This window comes from Rana temporaria, chromosome 3 (genome assembly GCF_905171775.1).
Source record: "Rana temporaria chromosome 3, aRanTem1.1, whole genome shotgun sequence".
In the NCBI taxonomy this organism is placed as follows: Eukaryota; Metazoa; Chordata; class Amphibia; order Anura; family Ranidae; genus Rana; species Rana temporaria.
The window spans coordinates 220342234-220366556 of record NC_053491.1 but is presented as its reverse complement, the minus strand read 5'-3'; the positions used below and the strand labels follow the sequence as shown (position 1 = coordinate 220366556).

Below are 24323 nucleotides of genomic sequence, written 5' to 3'. Positions count from 1 at the left end.
TTAAATTTAGAGGGTAGTCAGAGATTTAACTACCTCTGACTGTATTGTTTTGCCAGATTTGGGCTTCTGTTCCAGCCGTGGCTGTACTGTGAGTGACCACTATTGTTGTCTGGGGTGTTGGTCCCACCCCAGGCCAAGGGTGGCAGCAGTCAAGTCAAGGTGTATTGGGTGTTCTTCTTCAGCAGCCAATCAGTGGGAGTTGACCGCCTCGCTGTGCATGCTGGGGGAGAGTACTTAAGGGACAGACGTCATTAGTTCTGGGTCATCGGATGATGGGTTCAAGCTTACTAAGGAGGAACAGGAAGTGAGAAATTAAGACAAAGAAAAAAAACCATTTAGAAGGGAAATCGAAGGAAAACGTTAGTGAACCAAAAATGCACTAGCTTAAAGGAACCTATTTCGAAAATAAAAAACAAACTTTTACAACCCCTTTAAGCTAAGGCTGGCTTGGATGTTTGCACTGTGTATACATATATCCATTTTTCTGCAAGCATGCATACTTACACAATTACACATTAAAAAAACACTCAATTTTGAATTTACCGTCACCCAGTGCACATGGACAGCTCAGCTTTAATCTAGAATCCAAAATATGCAAAACATTCATTTTAAAGCTTTGGTTTCTCTGACCTGATTTTGTTTCGTATACCTTTTTATAACTGTACAGTGGCATTACTTGATACACTAGGCATCATTTAGGTTTCACTAAAATGATTGCCCATGTTAACAATACATATAATAGCTAAAGAGATTCTTGCTTCCATTTTCTTACTCATTCTAGGGATGAAAGTAGGCATCTGATTGTTAATGGCACTACGCTCTTTTTGCTTCAGACACTTTGATAAATGAGGCGCTTTGTAATTTAGCTGTGTTTAATATATGGCCTTTGTGCAAAAACTGTTTAGTAATTTGCAATACACTTTCATTCAAAGTAGTAGATATATAATGTGATAATATTCAGAGATAGCTGCAGCATTTCTTTGCCTCTTGTTAAATAAACAAATAATAATAATAATAAAAAAAATATATATATACACATCTGTGACATATGAATCAAGATGCAAATACAGCTAATATATATTTTTATACCAGTTTCATGAAAGAAAGGTACCTTTTATAATATTTGATGAACAAGAATCTGAGAAAACGGAATTATCCATTGTATGGCTAGGATTTGTATGTGCTTTCGATGGATCCTGCAGATATTCTCGGATTTTATGTTGGTTTTCTTCATTACTTGTACTCTATAGGAAGTAAGAGAACTGCTGTTAAACATGCCAAAGAAAATATTCACTACAGAGAAACACATATTCAATCTAGACTAAATCTTTCTTAATGCTTTGTGTCAGTCATTATGTTATTATAATTAAAGTACCATATATCCAAAGCCAAAAGTTTTATTTCGTTTTATGTAGATAGGGGAGGTTTAGAATCACTGTGAGTTTTTTTTTTCTCCCATCTGTGCCAGAGTAAGGAGATGCCCCTTTACTTTCTGTCCAGTAGACTCAACTGGAAGTGAGAGGATATCTTTCCAATGTCAGCAAAATCCCCTCTTAGACAGTTGTCAATGGAACAAGTGCACCAAAACTTTAGATTCACCCTCAGGCCTCTTACACACGACCGTTTTCCTCGATACAATCCATCAAGAAACTTGGTGTGAGAGCTTTTTTGCCGAGCAAACCGGTCGTGTGTACGTTTTTCTTCAAGGAAACTGTCGAGGAACTCGACAAGGAAAAAAGAGATTCTCTTTTTCCTCGATCGGAGTCTCCATTTCCTTGTCGTGTTCCTCGTCGGGCTGGTTTTCGACGAGAAACGCGAGCGTGTGTATGCTAAGAAACCCGCGCATGCTCAGAATAAAGTATGAGACGGGAGCGCACCTTCGGTAAAAGTAGTGTTTGTAATGGAGATAACACATTTTTCACGCTGTAACAGAATTAAAAGTGAAAATCGTCTCCGACCAAACTTTACTTAACACGCAGTAACATGAGATTAGCAAAAGCAGCCCCAAGGTTTGTGCCAGTGGAATCGAATTTCCCCTGCCATTGTATGTGTTGTACGTCACCGTGTTTGAGAACGAGGAGATTTTGTCTTGACAGTGTGTACGCAAAGCAAGCTTGTCGAGTTCCTCGACAAGCCTAACAAGGAACTCGGCGAAGAAAACGATGTGTCTTTTCCGACGAGTTCCTCGGTCATGTGTACAAGGTCTCACTTTCATTCCCTTTGACATTAGTGATCAGATTGTAAATTTAGTTATGATTTAACTGCTTGCCGACCAGCCAAGGTTATACTACGGTAGTTCGGCTCGTTCCTGCGAATCGGCGTAGATGTACACCAGTCCCTTTACCAGCTATAGCAGGTGCGGGCGTGCGCGCTGCATGGCGGGGGAGCTAATGCGTGTGGCCGGCGGTTGCGATGTCCGCAAAAAATGGGCTGGTCATTAAGGGGGTAAATCCTTCCAATCCTTAAGTGGTTAATATGTACACCTAAAACAAAAGTCATAATTGATTTATGATGAAGTTTGTGGGATAAATGAAGGTTAAGCTCAATACAGCATGTGAATCAGGAGAACCAAGCATAAGGTGTACACTGCACAAATATATATGTTCTTGAGTTTCCAAATGATCAAATAAAAGTCCATGAGTCAGTTACACTAAATATACAATGTTCCCTCTAGCATATAATACAAGGGAATGAATTGTAAACTGCTACTGTAAAATAATAACATAAAATCACATAACAAAGCCCTTTAAAAAACACAAAATAAAACCAAAAACATGATTTCATAATATATTAAAATGTCTAAAACAATAATGCCTTGTACACACTATTGTAATTTCCGATGAAAAAACTCAGACGGAATTTTTTCATCCGATATTCCGACCGTGTGCGGGCCCAATCGGACTTGTTTCTGTCGGAGTGTCAGTGGGTGTTCATCCGCTGACACCTGCAATCTCATAGGGATCAATGTATGTCCCTTTTTCATCCGTACACGGATGGATGAAAAAGCGGACATACGGTCTGCCCGTGTGAAAGAGCCCTAACACAGATTTAGACAGAATTGTGAACAATATTTGAGAGAAATAGTCCTTTAGTGTACCTAGAAAAAGTCGTAGATCTTTAAGTTCAGCTCATGATAAATACGGGCAAACACAAAAGTGTTGCATTTATAATTTTGCTCAGTGTAAAATCCTGCCTTGTCCTTGAAAATTTATATCAGCTGGTTCAGTCTCAACCGATGGCCTATAAAAAGGTGTCTCATTACTAAGGTGTCACACAAGAAACATCTCATGATGGGTAAAAGCAAAGAGCTCTCTCAAGGCTTTCACAACCTTAGTGTTTCAAAACATACTGATGGCATTGGTTACAGAACGATTTATAAACGTCTGAAGGTTCCAGTGAGCACTGTGGGGGCCATAAACCGGAAGTGTAAAAAACATTACCTTTGCCATAAACTGGCTATGGCCAGGTGCTTCTCGCAAGATTTCTGAAAGAGCAGTGAAAAGAATTATCAGGAGAGTTGTCCAAGAGCTAAAGGCCACTTGTGGAGACTAGCTTCAGAAAGACCTGAAATTAGCAGGTACAATTGTTTCAAAGAAAACAATAAGTAATGCACGCAACCGCCATGGCCTATATGCATGCTCACCACGTAAGACTCCATTGCTGAAGAAAAAGTCAAATCTTGTTTGAAGTTTGCTGCACAACATTTAGACAAGCCTGTGAAATACTGGGAGAATATAGTCTGGTCTTATGAGACCAAAATGTAACTTTATTTGGATGTCGTAATACACATCATGTTTGGAGGCCAAATGGCACTGCACATCACCCCAAAAACACCACAACAGTGACGTTTCGAGTTGGGAACATCATGGTGTGGGGCTGTTTTTTAGCATATGGTACTGGCAAACTTCATATCATTGAAGGAAGGATGAATGGAAAAATGTACTAAGACATTCTTGATAAAAATCTGCTGCCATCTACCAGGATGATGAAGATGAAACAAGGGTGGACCATTAAGCAAGACAATGATGCCAAACACAAAGCCAAGGAAACTCTTGATTGGTTTCAATCTGTATATGTATCTATCAATATATATATATATATATATATATATATATATATATATATATATATATATATATATATATATATATATATATATATATATATATATATATGTAAATGTGTACGGTGAGCTGCTTTTCATTGGATGGTGTATTTTTTGGTGCACAAGGCTGGTGGTGGATTTTTGCTTTTATATAAGCCCTTGTGTTTTTCTCATAATTTGCACTTATGTTATTTTACTTTTACTTATTTATTTACATGTATGCCATATTGTATATTGTATAATATGTATACCATATTGTTGGTTTTGTTTAGCACTTCCGGTTGTATCACAGTTTGCACAATATTTATTATTATTTTTTATTATTATTATTATTATATGTCCTACAGTTGTTATAAAATGCAGTTAACGTATTTATCGGGGTATTGCGCGCTCCGGCCTATAGTGCGCACCCCTACTGTAGACCCGAAATCCTGTAAAAAAAATTTTTTACGGTACTACTTACAGTTTTGGTGTCTTGCCCGGCGTCCATCGACGGCCTCGTCCGGTGCGGCGTCCGTCTGCGGCCTCGGTGGCGTCCTCACGGCTTCTCCCTCGCTGTCTCCGTGTCGAATCCCCACTTCCCGCGCTCAGTTTGAACGCTTCCGCCGACATATACCGAGCGCAGTACACTCGGGTATATTCGGCCACGCTCGGCTTCTCACGCATAAACATCACAGAGCGTGACTACGAGCGAAGCCGAGCCTGGCCGAATGTACCTGAGTGTACTGCGCTCAGTATATGTCGGCTCAGGCATTCAAACTGAGCGCGGGAAGCGGGTATCGGCGTATATCGCGCACCCATGATTTTCCCCTTTTTTTAAGGGGAAAAAAGTGCGCGGTATACGCCGATAAATACGGTATCTAAATGCACTTATATAAAAATTATTTCTGCTTTGCACAAACTCATAATTTTTACAGGTTATTTTATTTGATTTTAAACAGGTCAGGACATAGATTTAGATTCTGTGAGGAAATACTAGGAATGTCACAGCAAATGAAGCATATGGAAGTCTATTCATGAGTTTACTTTTTTATTTGTTTGTCCACACCCACTGCATGTACATGAGACAAAACAACACAAGCTTTCACTAGTGGAAGGAAAAGTGGGCTGGATAAAATGTCATGCAATAAAAGGGGGGCTGGAAAAAAGCACTAAGACTGAAGTGTTTTGTTAAATCCTTTCCATGGTATGCCTGTCCAGTGCTTGACCTCTTCATGACATGGATACATTTCATGTCAAAAAGGCAAGAAGTGAAAAGCATAGCATTTTCTCCTATGCTGCAGGAGTCTATACCATTTTATGCTGAACTCCAGGCAGTACAATTTTCATATGCCAAGCTCCCTCCCAATTTACAGGGCATATCTTTTCTGGAATAATGTTAAATCTGTCTTGTAGAACCCAAAACATACCTTTATTTTAAAGCTGAATTCCAGCCCTACCTTCAGCTTTGCACTGTTTTACAGGCTCCTCTCCTGTAGTGAAATTGTTTACACTGCACAGTGTGAGATTTTTATATGTTAAGGTAAAAAAAAAACAGGCAATGACGGCCCCGCGGTTTTACTTACCTAATCCCCGAAACTCTGTGGGCTCGTTCCCACGTAGGTTTCCCCCAGCTTGAGTCGGCTCGTCATTGGATATTGATAGCAGCGCAGCCATTGGCACGCGCTGCTGTCAATCATATCAATGACGCGGCATGCCAGGGGGCGGGGCCGAGTGATACAGTGAGTGGCTATAGCTGCCGGCTGTATCACGGGAGCGCGTCCGCAATAACTTTCCGCCATGCGAGAGAGCTCGCATGAAGGTGAAAAGTTCTTGCGGGGGGAGCCGAGACAGCCGCCGAGGGACCTCAGAAGACCAGGTTAGGTGCCACTCTGTGCAAAACGAGCTGCACAGTGGAGGTAAGTATAACATGTTTGTTATTTAAAAAAAAAAAATCTCTTTAGTGTTCCTTTAAGTCTGTCTAGGAATGCCCACACCTCCAGACTCTATAAAGTCCAAATAAAAGCTGTGTTCCTCATGGTACTGAACCTTGGGATAATGGATGATCAAAGTAAATGTCATAGATGGTGCCATGCCAGAACCAAATGCAAAGATAGAAAGTCATCATCACTTTATAACAGGGGTATGCAATTAGCGGACCTCCAGCTGTTGCACAACTACAAGTCCCATGAGGCATAGCAAGACAGCTACAAGCATGACACCCAGAGGCATGATGGGATTTGTAGTTTTGTAACAGCTGGAGGTCCGCTAATTGCATATCCCTGCTTTATATAAATGCACTTCACATGTTATTGTGTAGACAGCGTCCTCTCATTGTCCCTTTCTCAATGCAACATGGTGATGTTGAGAAAGGGACCCTGTGAGGTCTCAAAACATTTATTTTTTTATGTGCCGCACATCTTTTTGCTAGTGACTTTGCATCTTTGCACTCCTCCAGACTGACATCCAACCATTAAGGCATTTTGATATTTGCATAACTTTTCCTCAGACCCAAGGACATAAAGAAGCACAGAGACCCAGTGATGATATCACTTTGTCCAAAATAAGGTATATAATGAAAACGGAAAGGTTTTTTTTTCTTTGTAAAAATTTCAGAGATGGTAAATAAAAACAAATTAAACTTCAGCTTTAATCCGTAAGATGTTATTACAGGATTCTGTACAACTCTCTCAGTAGTACTGGTTGGGAAGAGGGATGCCCAATGAGTCTTTCTGCCGTGTAGGTGCATCACGCTGTGATTCTGCCCTGCATAAATAAGCTGTTAGGAAAGGCAGCTGATGAGGTAACCCCTACTTTTTTGAATTTGGGTGATATTAGAGATCCAACGAAGGAGGAAGAAGAGGGACTGTATGCTCCATTACAGTCCTTACCTGTTAAAAACACATACAACATTCTCAAATGATGAGGGAAAGAATAGTGCTTGACTGCCCTCCTGAATTTTTCGTTGGGTGAAGACAACAAACAAGCCCTGTCTGAGCGCTAAGCGAAATGCAAAAAAGATCCTGATAGGGGGGCCAGGTATAGGGCCAAACAGCATAGGGACAGTACTGATAAAATAGTCATTTTAAGGGGGGACTGTGATTGAGTTGATAAAATGATTATTTTGTGTTTATGTTCTCTTTCTCCTAAACACTCAAATATTGGTTTTCTTTCTTTTATTGTTTTGTTTCTTTTATTTCTTGACATTATATTATATATATATATATATATATATATATATATATATATATATATATATATATATATATATATATATATATACATACCACAGTCCTGATCAAAAGTTTAAGACCACTTGAAAAATGGCAAAAAATCATATTTTACATTGTTGGATCTTAACAAGGAACATGCAACAAGAAGAAATGAGAGTGAGACAAAACATTTTTTGAGCATTCAATTTAATGAAAACAACGAATAAACTGAAACAGGCTGTTTTTCAGCTGATCAAAAGTTTAGGACCACACCTCCAAAAAACCCCTAAACCCCCCCCCCCCCAAACAGAAATCCAACTTCCAAACATGAACTCAGTAATGAGTAGCTCCGCCGTTATTGTTGATCACTTCAAAAATTTGTTTCGCATGCTTGATGCAAGCGTTTCCATGAGGTGAGTGGGAACATTTCTCCAAGTGGTGAAGACAGCTGCACGAAGGCCATCTACTGTCTGGAACTGTTGTCCATTTTTGTAAACTTCCCTTGCCATCCATCCCCAAAGGTTCTCAATTGGATTTAGATCAGGGGAACACGCAGGATGGGCCAAAAGAGTGATGTTATTCTCCTGGAAGAAGTCCCTTGTCCTGCGGGCATTGTGTACTGTAGTGTTGTCCTGTTGAAAAACCCAGTCATTACCACACAGACGAGGGCCCTCAGTCATGGGGAATGCTCTCTGCAACATCTGGACATAGCCAGCGGCCGTTTGACACCCCTGCACTTCCTGAAGCTCCATTGTTCCACTGAAGGAAAAAGCACCCCAGACCATTATGGCGCCCCCTCCACTGTGGCGCGTAGAAAACAGCTCAGGTGGGATCTGCTTGTCATGCCAGTAACGTTGGAAACCATCAGGACCATCAAGGTTAAATTTTTTCTCATCAGAGAATAAAACTTTCTTCCACCTTTGAATGTCCCATGTTTGGTGCTCTCTTGCAACGTCCAAACGAGCAGTTCTGTGGCGTTCAAGGAGACAAGGTTTTTGAAGACATTTTTTGTTTTTGAAGCCCTTCAGTCTCAGATGCCGTCTGATGGTTATGGGGCTGCAGTCAGCATCAGTAAGGGCCTTAATTTGGGTCGAGGATCGTCAAGTGTCTTATTGAGAGACCCTGCTTATGCAGTTCAGCAACGTGACCATTTTTTTGCCTTTGCCATCACAACGTGTGACTACCTGACAGAAAATGACAATGAATCCACATCTTTGCACAGATTTGGCCTTTTAACCACTTAAGACCCGGACCAAAATGCAGCTAAAGGACCTTGCCCCTTTTTGCGATTCGGCACTGCGTCACTTTAACTGACAATTGCGTGGTCGTGCGACGTGGCTCCCAAACAAAATTGCCGTCCTTTTTTTCCCACAAATAGAGCCTTCTTTTGGTGGTATTTGATCACCTCTGCAGTTTTTTATTTTTTGCGCTATAAACAAAAATAGAGCGACAATTTTGAAAAAAATGCAATATTTTTTACTTTTTGCTATTATAAATATCCCCCAAAAATATATAAAAACATTTTTTTTACTCAGTTTAGGCTGACACATATTCCTCTACCTATTTTTGGTAAAAAAAAAATCGCAATAAGCGTTTATCGATTGGTTTGCGCAAAATTTATAGCGTTTACAAAATAGGGGATAGTTTTATTGCATTTTTATTTTAATTTTGTTTTACTACTAATGGCGGCGATTATTATGGCGGACACCTCGGACAATTTTGACACATTTTTGGGACCATTGTCATTTTCACAGCAAAAAATGCATTTAAAATGCATTGTTAATTGTGAAAATGACAGTTGCAGTTTGGGAGTTAACCACAAGGGTTATGTGTTCCCTGAAGTGTTTACAACTGTAGGGGTGTGTGGCTGTAGGTGTGACATCATCGATTGTGTCCCCCTATAAAAGGGATGACACGATCGATGCAGCCGCCACAGTGAAGAACGGGGAAGCCGTGTTTACACCCGTTCTTCAGCTCCGGGGACCAATCGCGGGTCTCCAGTGGCGACCCACAACTGGGTACTAGTACAGGACGTACCTGTACGTACATGTGCCCAGCCGTGCCATTCTGCTGATGTATATGTGCAAGAGGCGGTCCTTAAGTGGTTAAAGGCATGTGGTCCTAAACTTTTGATCAGCTGAAAAACAGCCTGTTTCAGTTTAATCGTTATTTTCAATTAATTGAATGCTCAAAAAATGTTTTGTCTCACTCTCATTTCTTCTTGTTGCATGTTGAAGCTCTACTTGGAACCTTGTTAAGATCCAACAATGTAAAATATGATTTTTTGCCATTTTTCAAGTGGTCTTAAACTTTTGATCAGGACTGTATGTATATATATATATGTGTGTGAATATGTATATATATATATATATATATATATATATATATATATATATATATATATACACACACGTGTTTCAGTATTCTGTGAGAAGACACTATTATTTTCCTTGAATAAAGTCATTATAGAGTTAAAATCCTTCCAGGAGTAAGAATGAAAGCCATATGTTCAACCCCCTCCTTCTACCCCTTCCATCGACCAAAGTAAGATGGCCCCCATGAGTGTGTAATGTTTGCCTCGTGGCAAGAAACAGACGTCACAAGAGAACACCATATGTGGATTAGCGAATCAGATGTACCCATATGAATGATGCTTGCTTATGTCACTTTGTCTATAAAAGCTGTGATTTCAATAAAGCTCCTCCTCTTGCCGTTTTGAAGGTGATGGCTGCAGTCTGAATTAATTTTCCCTTGTATTTGCATGCTTTCACCATTATGAATTTGACTCAGAGGCAGAATAGTATATGCCCTGGAATTGAGCCAGGGAACGTCCATTACAACGCAAGGCTTCAGGGCCCACTGTACGAAGATAGTCAGTGTGCTGGCTCTTAGTAATGTACTGGGTAGCTAGAGGGCAGCATACAATTATCAGTGGCTCTGGACTGGGGTGGAGCTGGATGAGAAGATGTGGAGAATAGCCTACCTGTATCTCCAGTTAAGACCTCCTACTATGCAAGTGATGACATAGTGACATCAGAGCAGCCTGCTTATAACTAAATCAGGAGGGGTCAAGTCACCTAGGATGTAGACAGCTGGCTGGGGTGCCCATGGCTGCAGACAATTTTAAAGTATGCGACTACAATACTATTTTTCAAATTATGTGTTTCGATTTTAGCTTTGGGTTTTGTAGCTATTCTAGGTTTTATCCATCAAGAAATAATTTGTTAATTTTTTGTTCAAAGATAGATAGATGGATAGATTTACTTTCATGCAACGATTTATAAAACATATGTAATAATTTCATGTAATATATGTACTGTATATGTTATATTCAAATTACAAGAAAACCCAATTTATCATACGTACAAGCGCTTTCTGAAATCCCACTGTGCGTATCATTACAATGAAGAATAGGTCAATAACCACCATAACTTATAGTAAAGGCACCTTTATGGGTAATTGCATTACATAATCCAATAAACTGTCAGTTAATGAAAATTCACTCATCTGTCCCTGCTGACCTGAAGCCATCTGGTAACCTCAGTTATTCATACTGGCATCCCTGCAGAGAGACCTCCAGAGAGACCTGTTAATAATTATTCACTAGCCCATATGACAACATCACGCATAGCTCTGAGAGCAGCCAGGGGAATTTCTGTGACAGTCCAATGTGATCTAAAAAGGCAATAAAAGCCTGTTTCGCCTTTTATTGACAGGCCAAGCCAATCATTTTGCGTTAGAACGCATAATTGTTGGCCATCATGGTCACAGCTTTCAGAACGTAGAAAAAACATGGCCTTAGGCTTGCTGTTGTCTTTAATAATGACGGACACTCTCACACACACACACACACACACCGTATGACAGTTCCACTTCCACATAAGACAATTACTTTTTGACTTTATCCTGCAAATTCTTTTTACAATAATATCACCACAAGAAATAGAAAGAATCATGTTTTGTCAGATTTTGGGGTTATAATAACAGTCCTATCATCTTAGAGAGAAGTCTCAATATGCACATTTAAAGGGTATTTAAACCCTAACAATGAAGGTATTTCTCCCATTTGGTTTGTTAAATATACCATGAAAATTGTTTTGTTTTGTCTGTTGAATAAGTGCCAATATTCTAGTGATTTCCTGTGACCTCTGCAGTGTTACATCAAACTGTATTATTAGCCCTGCCCAGTTATCTTTTGTGAACTACAGAAAACCTTTGCATATGTTATGGAAATGAAGTGAATAGTAAGCGTTCTGTAGTTCTGCCCTAGGATGACAACACTGCTTCAGCGCAGAAACAGTGTAATGAATATGTGTTGTCACTCTAGTACAGGAAACTGTGCTACTATCAGAATAATTTAGAGAAAATAAAACAAAACAGGCCTAACATCTAAAGAATGGTAAGCTACAGTGTACTACATGTTTGTTCTTTGGTTTAGACCACTGATCTCCAAACTGCAATCCAGGAGGCAATTGCAGCCCTTTGCTTGCCTTTACCTGGCTCTTGGTGCACCACTCCTACCACCGATAGGACACAGGCTTCTTAAATCAAAACTGAGGTTTATTAAACTTAAATGGCTTAGCAGCAGCAAAAACAAAAGAAATAACAGTCTCACCGACTTGTACAGCTCAGAACTGCTATCGCAGTTAAACAGTCCTTCCAGGTAAGTCCTTCAGTAGCAGGTTTTTAGGCAGGACACTGCCAAGTCCTTTCACAGCTTTTCATAGCTTCCACAGCTTTCCTTGTCCACCATTCACCATGCATTGGACCCTCCTACACTCCTTTCCTCTCACCTGCACTTCCTGTCTGCTTTAAACTACTTCCTTAGACAGGTGCGTTAACCCTTTCCATTCCCTTAAAGGCACCACAGTCCAAACAGAGGGGAAATATAACGTCCTTCCAGGACCCAGCCATGGCGTCCTGTACATATTCCCCCCCTGTGCCCCAACGCCAAGGAGGTGGAGGCAACAGTGGAGCTCAAACAATGGACTCGGGAGAGGGCATCTGCATTTTGATGCAGTCTCCCGGGCCTATGCTCCACTACAAACTTAAATTCTTGGAGCGCCAGGAACCAACGTGTAATCCTGGCATTAGTCCCTTTACCCTGCCTCATCCATGTTAAAGGGGCATGATCAGAAATGAGCCTACACTTCTTCCCCAAGAGGTAATACCTGAGGGAATCCAGAGCCCACTTAATGGCCAGACACTCTCTTTCAATAATAGCGTAGTTTTTCTCCGCTGGTGTCAACTTTCTACTGAGGAAGACTACTGGGTGTTCCTCACCACGAACAACCTGTGACAACACAGCTCCCAATCCTACATCGGAAGCATCAGTTTGGACAACAAACTCTTCTGAAAAATTGGGCGCTATCAAGACAGGGTGTTGGCACAGTGCTGACTTGAGCACCAAAAAAGCCTTCTCAGCGTCTGCATTCCACTCCACCATGACCGATTTCCGACCCTTAGTCAGATCGGTCAATGGAGCCGCCAATGTGGCAAAGTTGGGTACGAACCTCCTGTAGTATCCCACCATGCCCAGGAATGCACGTACCTGCTTTTTTGTGAGGGGGCGGGGCCAACTCTTTATAGCCTCTACCTTGCTGACCTGAGGTTTCACCACCCCTCTACCCACAATATAGCCCAGGTATTTCACCTCCTCCATTCCCAAAGCACATTTTTCAGGGTTTATTGTAAACCCCTCTTTCCAGAGAGAGTCCAGTACTGCCTGGACTTTGGGCAAGTGTGACTCCCAGTCTCTGCTAAAAATGACTATGTCGTCCAAGTACACTGAGGCATACTCCCGATGAGGTCGTAAAATCCTATCCATTGCTCGCTGGAACGTGGCTGGAGCAGTTTGCAGTCCAAAAGGCATTCTTTTGTACTGAAAACTCCCCTCTGGAGTAGAAAAAGCAGTTTTCTCTTTAGCAGCCTTAGTTAATGGGATTTGCCAATACCCCTTGGTAAGGTCTAATGTTGTGATATACCTAGCTGGACCTAGTCTCTCAATAAGTTCATCTACCCGGGGAATGGGGTAGGCATCAAACCGTGAAACCTCATTAAGCTTCCGGAAATCATTGCAGAATCGCAGAGTCCCGTTGGGCTTTGGTACCAACACAATCGGGCTTGACCACTCACTCTGCGATTCCTCAATGATCTCCAGGTCCAGCATCTTCTTTACTTCCTCTGAAACGGCCTTCCTTTGAGCCTCTGGGATGCAGTAGGGCCTGACAAAAACTTTGACTCCAGGTTCCGTGATAATATCATGCTCTATGATACTAGTTAGCCCCGGCAAGTCTGAAAACTTCTCTTTATTTCTCTGCAAGAACTCCTTTGCCTGCTGACTTTGGTATTTAGATAGGGTATTTGCTACTTGGACACTGTCCACCCCAACCTGTGGCTCAAGCCTTGCACTAGCCAGGGAGGTCACCGGTTCCCTGTCTGTCCAGGGCTTTAACAAGTTGACATGATATATCCGATACGGTTTCCTCTTGCCTGGCTGGTGGACTCTATAATTGACCGCTCCCACTTTTTCCACAACTTCAAAAGGGTCCTTGCCACCTGGCTAAGAACTTACTTTCCACAGTGGGAATTAGCACCGCTACTCGATCCCCCACTTGGAAGTGCCTTATTTTAGCAGCCCTGTTATAGACCCGTCGTTGGGCCTCCTGGGCTTTTTGCAAATGCTCTTCGACTAGCGGCATCACGGTTTGGATCCTTTCCTGCATTTGGGAGACATATTCCAGGACACTCTTATGCTGACAGGTTCACTTTCCCACTCCTCTTTAACCACGTCAAGAAGTCCGCGAGGTCTCCGCCCATATACCAACTCAAAGGGCGAAAACCCTGTGGAGGCCTGGGGCACTTCCCGGATAGCAAACAGGAGAGCTGGTAACAGGCAGTCCCAATCTTTCCCATCCCTATGTACCACTTTCTTGAGCATAGACTTAAGGGTCTTATTAAAGCGTTCCACCAACCCGTCCGTTTGGGGATGGTAGACCGATGTGCGTAGCTGTTTAATCCGGAACAGCTTACACACATCGGCCATAACCCTTGACATAAACGGGGTACCCTGGTCTGTGAGTATTTCCTTGGGGAAACCAGTCCGTGTAAACATCTGGAATAATTCCCGGGCAATGGCCTTTGAGGAGGTATTCCGCAGGGGTAGCGCCTCAGGATATCGGGTGGCATAGTCAAGAATCACCAATTTGTAGGAGTGACCTTGAGCTGACTTTACCAAGGGACCCACTATATCCATGGCTATCCTCTCGAATGGGACCTCAATTATGGGTAGAGGGACCAAAGGGCTCCGAAAATGAGTCACCGGAGCGGTCAACTGACAGGTCGGACAAGAGGCACAGTATCTCTTTACCTCTGCTTTCAGACCTGGCCAGTAAAACCGGTCGGTGATCCGTGCCTCCGTTTTTTCAACTCCCAGGTGTCCCCCTAACACATCGTTATGGGCCAGGTCCAGAACCTTTCGTCTATATTGTTGGGGTACCAACAATTGCTGTACCACATTTTCTCTCTCCTTGGTAACCCGATACAGCAATTCATTATATATTGCAAAGTGTGGCCACCTCTCATTCGCACCTGGCTCTTGGGGAACCCCATTTACTACTACAACTTGTTCCCGTGCATGGGCCAAAGTGGGGTCCTGCATCTGTGCAGTCCCAAATGCCCCCTGGGGAACACCCAAATCCGGCAGCGCAGGGGTAGAGGCCACTTCCTCATCCTCTTCCCCCAGCATTGCCTGAAGTGGGAAAGGCTCCGCCCCCTTAGTGTTTTGGTAGGTCTGTGGACCACATATCTTGACATCCTCAATAGTATCAACACTACTTTCATCACCATTAACCCAATCATTAGCATTTTCCCCATCTGGGTCCACATTAACGTTTGGCAGTTCAGGGTTATCCCTCTCAGCAGCAGGAACAGGGGGGCTAGTTTCTCCCCAGTCTCTGAACTGTTCTCCTTGTTCCCACAGTTTTGTAAACAATGGACAGTCTCGTCCTATTATAACATCATGCACCAAGTTCTTTATCACCCCCACCTCTTGAGTAACAGTGCCACATGCTGAGGAGATAGACAACGTGATGAGCGGGTACTCTCTAGTGTCCCCGTGAATGCATACCACCCGTAACGTTTTTCTTACCGGACCGATCTTCCCAATCACTCTAGGATGAACCAGGGTTACCATGCTTCCAGAGTCCAACAAAGCCCGGGCAGGGAGGTGGTTCACTTGGACTTCACACTCAAACTTTTCCTCATCCAGGTCGAGGTGTGTGGTGCACACTTTGTGGGCACAAAAAGACCCCCTCCGAAGAACCCCGCATTCCATGGGCTCCTCTTGCAGTGGGCAGTGTGCCCGGGTATGACCCCAGGAATGACATCGCCAACATTGTACATCCCCTCCTCTCCGAACAGGAACAGAATGCTGCGAAGGTACCGGGAGTGTCTCTTGGCCTTCCGGGGTGTTTGTCCCAGGGCTCCTTGGAACATCCTTTCGAAGGGCAGCAGTTGGTCGAACAGGCCGTGGCAGACTAGGCCCTATGCGCTTGGTAGGTCCGAGCAGGTCCTCCACCACTGTATATCGTTCCACCATCTCAACAAGGAGGTTTGCTGTTTTGGGGTCTCCATGGCTGACCCACCATTGGAGGTCATCTGGCAGGGACCTCAGGTATCGGTCCAGCACGACCCGCTCCACGATTTGGGGGCCAGACAACACCTCAGGCTGCAGCCATTTTTTTACTAGTTGCACCAGGTCATGCATTTGAGACCGGGGTGGCCGATCTGGACGATATTTCCATTGGTGTACACGTTGGGCCCGAACGGCCGTAGTCACCCCCAGACGAGCCAGAATTTCTGCCTTTAGCTTTTGATAGTCTTTAGCATCATCTGGTGGCAGGTCAAAGTAGGCTTTTTGAGGATCTCCAGTGAGAAAAGGATCAATGAGGCCGGCCCATTGGTCCTGAGACCATCCTTCTCTCTCCGCTGTCCTCTCAAACATAGCAAGAAATGCCTCTACATCATCGCTCAGGGACAATTTCTGTAGAAAATGGCTTGCCCTCACAGTCACCTGGTTGCCAGGGGCAACAGCCGCTGGCTCCTGAACCTGAGACAGCTGCTGCACCGCTTCCTTTAAGGCAGTCACCTGAGCCTGTATAACCCCTTGCTGGGCTGCTTGCTGGGCTGCTAACTGGGCCACCAACAGGCGAGTATTTTCTTGCTGCAGAGCCAGCGCCTCTTTGTGGTAAGTTTGCGCTTGTATGTTAGCCAGGGTCAGCTGTTTAATTAGCTCCTCCATTGCTTCAACTTTCAATGTTTGTGCAGCTTTAACCCAGGACATAAATTCAATGTACTGTCCCTTTAAATGTCAGTTCAATATAAAGTCCAATGCAACAGAAAAAAAAAAACGTTTTTTTTTCTTCTTATGCCTGTTATTCTGTCCTGCCCGCATTCGAGCACCAGTGTAATGTTTGGGGGACCAGCTTGATCGCAGGACACAGGCTTCTTAAATCAAAACTGAGGTTTATTAAACTTAAATTGCTTAGCAGCAGCAAAAACAAAAGAAATAACAGTCTCACCGACTTGTACAGCTCAGAACTGCTATCGCAGTTAAACAGTCCTTCCAGGTAAGTCCTTCAGTAGCAGGTTTTTAGGCAGGACACTGCCAAGTCCTTTCACAGCTTTTCATAGCTTCCACAGCTTTCCTTGTCCACCATTCACCATGCATTGGACCCTCCTACACTCCTTTCCTCTCACCTGCACTTCCTGTCTGCTTTAAACTACTTCCTTAGACAGGTGCGTTAACCCTTTCCATTCCCTTAAAGGCACCACAGTCCAAACAGAGGGGAAATATAACGTCCTTCCAGGACCCAGCCATGGCGTCCTGTACAATATATATATATATATGTATATCTGTGTGTATGACTGTGTGTCCCTAGCGTGTCGAGATCCTACGGGGTAAAATGACTGCACCAGCCAAGCAGACACTGGCTGGAAAAAGCGCCCATAGGCGATTCAGTTCGCATGTGTAGCGCTATACAAGTCATTCATTCATTCATTCATTCACCGATAAGAGGCACTATTCCTCCCACTGACACCACTGATGAGGCAATAATTCCTCCATTGACGCCAACAAAGGGGCACTATTCCTCCCACTGACACCACTGATGAGGCAATAATTCCTCCATTGACGCCAACAAAGGGGCACCATTCCTCCCACTGACACCACTGATGAGGCAATAATTCCTCCATTGACACCAACAAAGGGGCACTATTCCTCCCACTGACAAGAACTATGGAGCACTATTCCTCTCCCTAATACCAAAGATTGGACATTGTTTACTTCCACTGATGCCAGTTTAAAGGACAGTAAACAGCTCTTTGTTTGGAAAGTTTGGAGACCCCTGGTTTAGAGTAGACACAGTTTAAACCGGATCTTTGTTTAAAATGTACCTTATTTTGCCGAGACTTTAGTCATTTAGTTTTGTAAGGTTGTAAAAGTTCAGCTCTACCATGTTTAAAAATATTTGTTGGGTTTTGACCCCTTTGGATACATGTACTTTGAAGAGCAGATGCACTCATTTTCCCCAGAGCTTAGTTATTGTCGTGAAGCTCTTCTGATTTCAATCACGCAATCATGTGCAAGCAAAAATGCTGTTTTTATTTTAAATTGGGTATTCTTTACAGAGTAAAGCTTACGACAATAAGCTCTGGGGAAAATGAGTGCAACTCCACTTGCAAAGTGCACAGTCTATTTGCTTCTAGTAAATCAGGCACATATTCTTGCAGCACTCTGCTCAAGCTACAAATTACTGCTGTGATTTCTTTTTATAAAAAATGATGCTTAGACATAGGTGTTGCGCAGGGTGTGTGCCAGTTGTGCCTGGGCACACCCTAATCGCCTTGTGCAGAACCAATTCCCCCTGCTGCCCAGGCCCCCTGTGTCCCCCCTCCCCCTTAGTACTGCCGGCTTCCCTTGTTTTCTCTTCTGCTTGCTGCTGCAAAGGATGTGTCAGGATGCAGAGTGGAGGAATATGTCATTCACCAGCCCCTTCATTTTCTGAATGAGTACAGTGAGGAATCGGTACTGATCACTCCTGTGTCCATTAGACCCCTTTCACATTGACACGTTTTTCAGGTGGTTCAGCGCTAAAAATAGCGCTGCTATACCGCCTGAAAAAATCGTGCCCTGCAGGCTTCAATGTGAAGCAGGACCGCTCCAAAAGTCCTGCTAGCCGCATCGTTGGTGAAATCAATGGGAAACCGCGGTAATACCGCCCGCAATGCGCCTCTACAGAGGTGCATTGCAGGCGGTATTAACCCTTTTTCGGCCGCTAGCGGGGGTTAAAACCGCACTGCTAGTGACCGAATATCGCGGTAAATACGACGGTATATCGGCGCTAAAAATCGCGCTGCTATACCGCCACCGCACCTCCACTGCCCCATGTGAAAGGGGCCTTAATAACTGAAGCATAGTAAACTGTGTTTGTGAAGGAAAAGGAAGCTGCTTGGCACAGAGCTGTTTAGACCCCTGATATTTTACCCAAAAATATTATAAAAAATTATTTAAAAAATTGCAAAACATAATAATAATAATAAAAAAAAAACTACAGACACCGTCCATTGCCCTACTGATACCATCTACTGCTCTACTGACATTGTCCATGTTTTAATACATGTTAAAAACATTCATTTATAATAGTGTGTGTATGTAAACTTTGGGGTGCACACCCTGATGCAATAGGCTGCACACACCTATGTGCTTAGACTATGCATGCATTGACTGAACATATGCCATCATCACCTAGTATTAAAGGACAAGCATATATTTTCTAATTATGTTTTGTATTTAACCACTTGCCGACCAGCTCATGTACATTTACGGCAGCAGGTCGGCTCTCCTGCGCAAACCTGTACATCTATGCAAGGAAGGTAGCAGGCGCATGGACTCGATGTCCGCCGGGAACAGTTATCTCTGTCATGTCTCAGTGAGCCCACCCCCCCTACAGTTAGAACACATCTAGGGAACACACTTAACCCCTTCAGTGTCCCCTAGTGTTAACCCCTTCCCTGCCAGTGTCGTTTATACATTAATCAGTGCATTTTTATAGCACCGATAAATGTATTAATGTCACTGGTCCCCAAAAAGTGTAATTTGGGTTCAAATATGTCGCAGTCCTGCTAAAAAACGCAGATCGCCGTCATGACCAGTAAAAACAGATGCGATAACGTTTGCACAAACCAATCAATATATGTCTATTGTAATTTTTTTTTAACCAAAATATGTAGAATATATATTGGCCTTAACTGATTAATAAATTATTTTTTTTTGGATATGTATTATAGCAGAAAGTAAAGAAATTGGGTTTTTGTTCAAAATTGTCGGTAATCGAAGATGTGATAAAATACCCCCCCCCCCCAAAAAAAAGGTAAAAAAGGACCTAGATTTTGTTTGGGAAGAGTGTTGCACGACCGTGTAATTGTCAGCGATGCAGTGCCGTATCGCAAAAAATGGCCTGGTCATTAAGTGGGGAAATCCTTCTGGGGCTGAAGTGGTTAATATGATTTAAAAAAAAAAAATTGGTTTCTTCTAAAAGAGGCCGAATTTGTAGGAAAGAATGAGATATTAAATGTCAGTTTCTCAGTTGGTAGGATGCAGAATAAACAATTAATTAAACAGTCTGTTTAACTCAAATAGTAAACTAACAAAGCATTAACATAACATCTCTTTTCAAACACCTGCTGGTGGCCACTGAGACCTGGCCGGATGCAGCTTTTAATATGGAGCAGAAAGGAGACATTGGCTCATTTATATTTCATTCATAATAAGCAAACACTTTAGTGTACAAAAAGCAAATTATATATTCAGGTACCTATCCCAATTTGGAAAATAATTAGAATATATATATATATATATATATATACAGTGTATATATGTATATATATTTATATCATTTCTCTTGTTAGATTATTAAGAGGAATACTATAACCATCAGTGTACTGCATCCAGTAAAATGCTGTTGTTTCATGCAACTCATGTGACTTACTATTGTAGAGGTGTGCTGCTGTTCATTTTCCCACTTGGATGAATATGTATCAGTGGTATCAGCTGCAATCTGGAGTCCAGGTGTTGGGGGACTGGGAGGTCCTGGCAAGAAAGTTGACCGTGGGGAAGGTGAATCAACATAATAATACCAGAAAAAGGTTACATATGATATTCATTGTTATAAATGTGATATAACTAAATTAGGATAGGAATAAGATCCCCCCAAAAAATCATGTAAGTCAATTCAGCAATTCAAAACAGTAAGTGAGGCCCGTAAGAAAGAAAGAAGAGAATAGTGCAGGGCCGGACATGACAGTGTGGAAGGGGAGCAACTAAAGGGTTAACTATGCTGGTAATTTGGGAAGGAACAGGAAGGGGCTGAATGGTTTGGAAGAAAGTTTGAAGGGGGCGGGGGATTACTTAAGGGAGAAGCAGGGACTTCCGGTCAGCAGAGGAAAGGACAGTGAAGAGGAAGCAGTTTACACACGCTGCTGTCCTCTGTATAATGGCCGACATAGACATCCTGCTGGCGAGGCTAAGGGCGGCTGTCGCGACTTGGGGACTGGAATGGCTGCTCAGCCAGGTGTCCCCCCTCATTGAAGACCAGGTTTCGGGGCCAGCAGCGGGAGGGGAGGTGGAGGACCAGGCCTCTGGAGCATTATTTTCCAGGGCCCTCTCCTAGATCTGAGTGCCAGACTAGGAGCCCCCCCACACGCGGGACCCGCAAAAACGGGCAGTAGCTGTGCCTAGTGCGGGGCCCAGTCCGAATCCTCTCCACTGGCAGAGCTCGGTGGAAGGGGCTATGGGTCACCATCTTGCCTTGTCCCCGACCGCGCGACGCATGACTCAGGAACATGAGGTCGCTCCACCCCGGGTCACTACGCAGGGGAAGGCTCGGCAGGGGATAAGAACATACACCAGTCGCGGCCGGCGGCTCCAGGAGGCAGAGAGGTGACGAGGCCGAAGCAGAGGGGGTGCAGACAGGAGACAGACGTGGGGGAAGGAGTCATCATGGCCCGGTGCGAGTGGGCATGCGCAGCAGCGGCACAGACAGCGGGTCCAGTGTTGGGGGGTGTCCTCAGCCACGGCACGGTTCCGCGGCCTCCAGGCAGGCAATCTTCTCCTGGAGGGCTACCCTTTCCTTCACACCAGCTCCTAAAGTGTGGTTCGAAGGGGAGCTGTCGGGCTCGGAGGGTGGGGCGCAGCACCGAGGGAAGAAAGAGCGACAGCTGCGGGAGGCATTTCTGGTCAGTCCAGTAAGTCATATGATGTTCACAATGTTTCTTTGAATGATGCACTGTGTGGGTTGTTGGGTTTTAAACAGGGGGTTACTGGGATTGATTTGGGGATCGCGCGGCAAAAAGGGGCTGCGGCGGCTGGCCCGAGGGTGGCGGTCATTCCGTTTGCCAATCCCGGGTCAGAGGCGTAGCTCACAGAGCTGCTAATGGGGCTATGGGACTTAATGCAGCATTTTGCGGGGGGTCAGGGATAGCACCCGCAGGTGTCGCCTTGGTTGCAGCTGTCGGGTGGGGGTGACATTAATGGGGGAGGGGCAGTCCGGAATGGGGCCATTAGTGCACTGCCACCGGGAGTGGGGGGTCATTGGCTCCAGCGGTGCTTTACACGCCTCCCTTGGAAGCTGCAGCAGTGAGTTCCAAAGCGGGGAGGAGTCGGGGTTGCGCAGGAGGCCACTGGATGGAAGGATGTGGTTAGGATTGCCGATGCGGGAAAATGTCAGGTATATGTGTGCTTCGAAGAGCCATTGGGAGCACATTTGAAGCAGGAGGTCTGGGACAAAATTTGCAAAGGTGAGTATGTGGAGATTTTCTCCTTGTTGCATTCCAAGAAGGAGGATGAGGAGAAGCATACGTATAGACTGATTCCCCGGACATTTGTGAATTGGTTGCAAGCGTTTGCCATTATGGCAAGCGTTATAGGGGAAAAGAACCCGGATCATTGTTCGGTGCTGTTTTACTACATGGATGCCGTCAGCGAGGCCCACCGGGTATATGGTGGCTCCGCGTGGCTGCGGTATGATAAACAGTTCCCGCAGCAGAGGGCTTTCCGCCCATCCCTTAGGTGGGACCACAAGGACATCAGCATCTGGATGCAGCTCATGTCCTTGGCTCGAGCCCCGAGCCAGTGTTTTCAAGCGGGCTGGGGGTGTCATTTCTTCTGGACTGCCGGTCGAAAAGAAGTTGGGGATCTGCTGGCAATATAATGAGGGTTCCTGTAAGTACGGGGGTCTTGTAGTTTCAAGCATAAGTGCTGAGGGTGTGGGGTGCCCATCCTCAGTCGCGATGCTTCAAAAAGGATGCTACCTTTCCTAAATAGGTACCCGAATTGAGAGGCGGCGGCATTTTGGCCGCTGGTTTCTCGGAAGGTTTTTAGGATTCCATGTTCTCTGTCCACGGTGCCCGCTTTTGCGAGGAACTTGAGGTCTGCATTGCAACAACCGGGGGGTGGTATCCGAAAAATTGGCCAAGGAAGTCGCGATGGGGCGCATGGGGGGTCAGTTTCCTGAGAAGCCTTTGCAGACTCTGGTGGTTTCGCCTCTGGGGATGGTGCCTAAGAAGGAACCGAAAATGGGGGTTTGGTCAATAATGCCATTGACCCTTATGATTGCACAGTGTCCTACACCTCATTTGATGCGGCAGGTAGGTGGGTGAAGAGGTTTGGGCAGGGGGCATTGATGGCAAAATAGGATATTGAATCCGCTTTTCGCTTGCTCTTGGTACATCCGGACAGTTTTTGGCTGCTGTGGTGCTGTTGGCAAAGAGAATATTTTGTGGATCGCTGTCTGCCCATGGGTTGTTCCATTTCATGTGCAATGTTTGAGAAGTTTAGCTTCTTTTTGGAATGGGTGGTGAGGGACGTGTCGGGGCCTGGAATCGGTCATCCATTATTTGGATGATTATCTTTGCGTGGGGGCCGCCTTCTTCCAAAGTGTGTGCGATTCTCCTATCTACGTTGCAGCACGTTGCGGGTAGGTTAAGCGTCCAGCTGGCAGCGGACAAGACAGAGGGCCCGACCACTGTGATTAGTTTCCTGGGCATAGTGCTGGATTCGGAGGCTATGGAATGCCGATTACCTAAGTGTGTGCGATTCTCCTATCTACGTTGCAGCATGTTGCGGGTAGGTTAGGTGTCCAGCTGGCAGCAGACAAGACAGAGGGCCCGACCACGGTGATTAGTTTCCTGGGCATAGTGCTGGATTCGGAGGCTATGGAATGCCGATTACCTAAGGATAAATTAGCGGTGCTCAAGTTTGAGATTCAAGGGATAATGGGAAGGAGCAAGGTACAGCTACGGACCTTGCAGTCACTGTTGGGGAAGTTTACCACTACACTGTGCGACCTTTCCCATGATAGGCCTCCAGCCGTATCAACCAGCTCGGAGACAACCCCATCCACCCTCCCAAAACAAATTCCCCTCACCTCCAGGTAGTGCCCTCCCACCTCACATGATACCACAGTGCCCAGGGCAACTGACCCTTCTGCCCACCCTTGTTCCGGCTTTGTTGGTAAGATATGCCCATAGCTATTTAAGAGCCTGGTCAGTGAGGGGTTGTTGCTGGTTAGTATGGAGTGCTGAGCCTAGGATTGTGAGGCCTGAAGGGGCCCCTGGGTCTGGGGGGGCTCTGCCTCCAGGCATGACCTGTGTAAAGAAGAAACTGAGTAGTTGACCAGGAGACACCCTGTAATGCAAGGGAGGACCTGTACAAAAGGATGCCTGAACAGCAGTCTTTGCAAGCAGCAGGATTCCAAGGGACAGTGTGAGTACCTCTACCTACCACCCCCAGAGTCAACAAAAGGGAGAAGTCAATCCAGATGCAATATTTAGAAGGAAAGTGTCACACCTTACCTTAACCCCTTGCTCTGGGATCTTTTCAAGGAAGCCAGGTGGACTGGCATTTCGCTATTTTCTACTAAGGGGGCATAGAGCGCCTGCATACAATTGCAATTTTGCTATTTTCTACT

At 44.4% G+C, this 24323-nt stretch overlaps 1 protein-coding gene across 1 annotated transcript in view; it reads right to left on the bottom strand.

Annotated features, from left to right (window-relative positions):
• Positions 1-1094: 1094 nt before the first annotated feature.
• LOC120930421 overlaps positions 1095-24323 on the bottom strand; it is a 48534-nt gene continuing 25305 nt past the window's right edge. The window contains exons 4-5 of the mRNA XM_040341608.1: positions 20346-20446; positions 1095-1244 (exon numbers count right to left, since the gene is read on the bottom strand). Coding sequence (XP_040197542.1) covers positions 1095-1244; positions 20346-20446 — 251 coding nt within the window. The remainder of the gene's footprint in view (positions 1245-20345; positions 20447-24323) is intronic.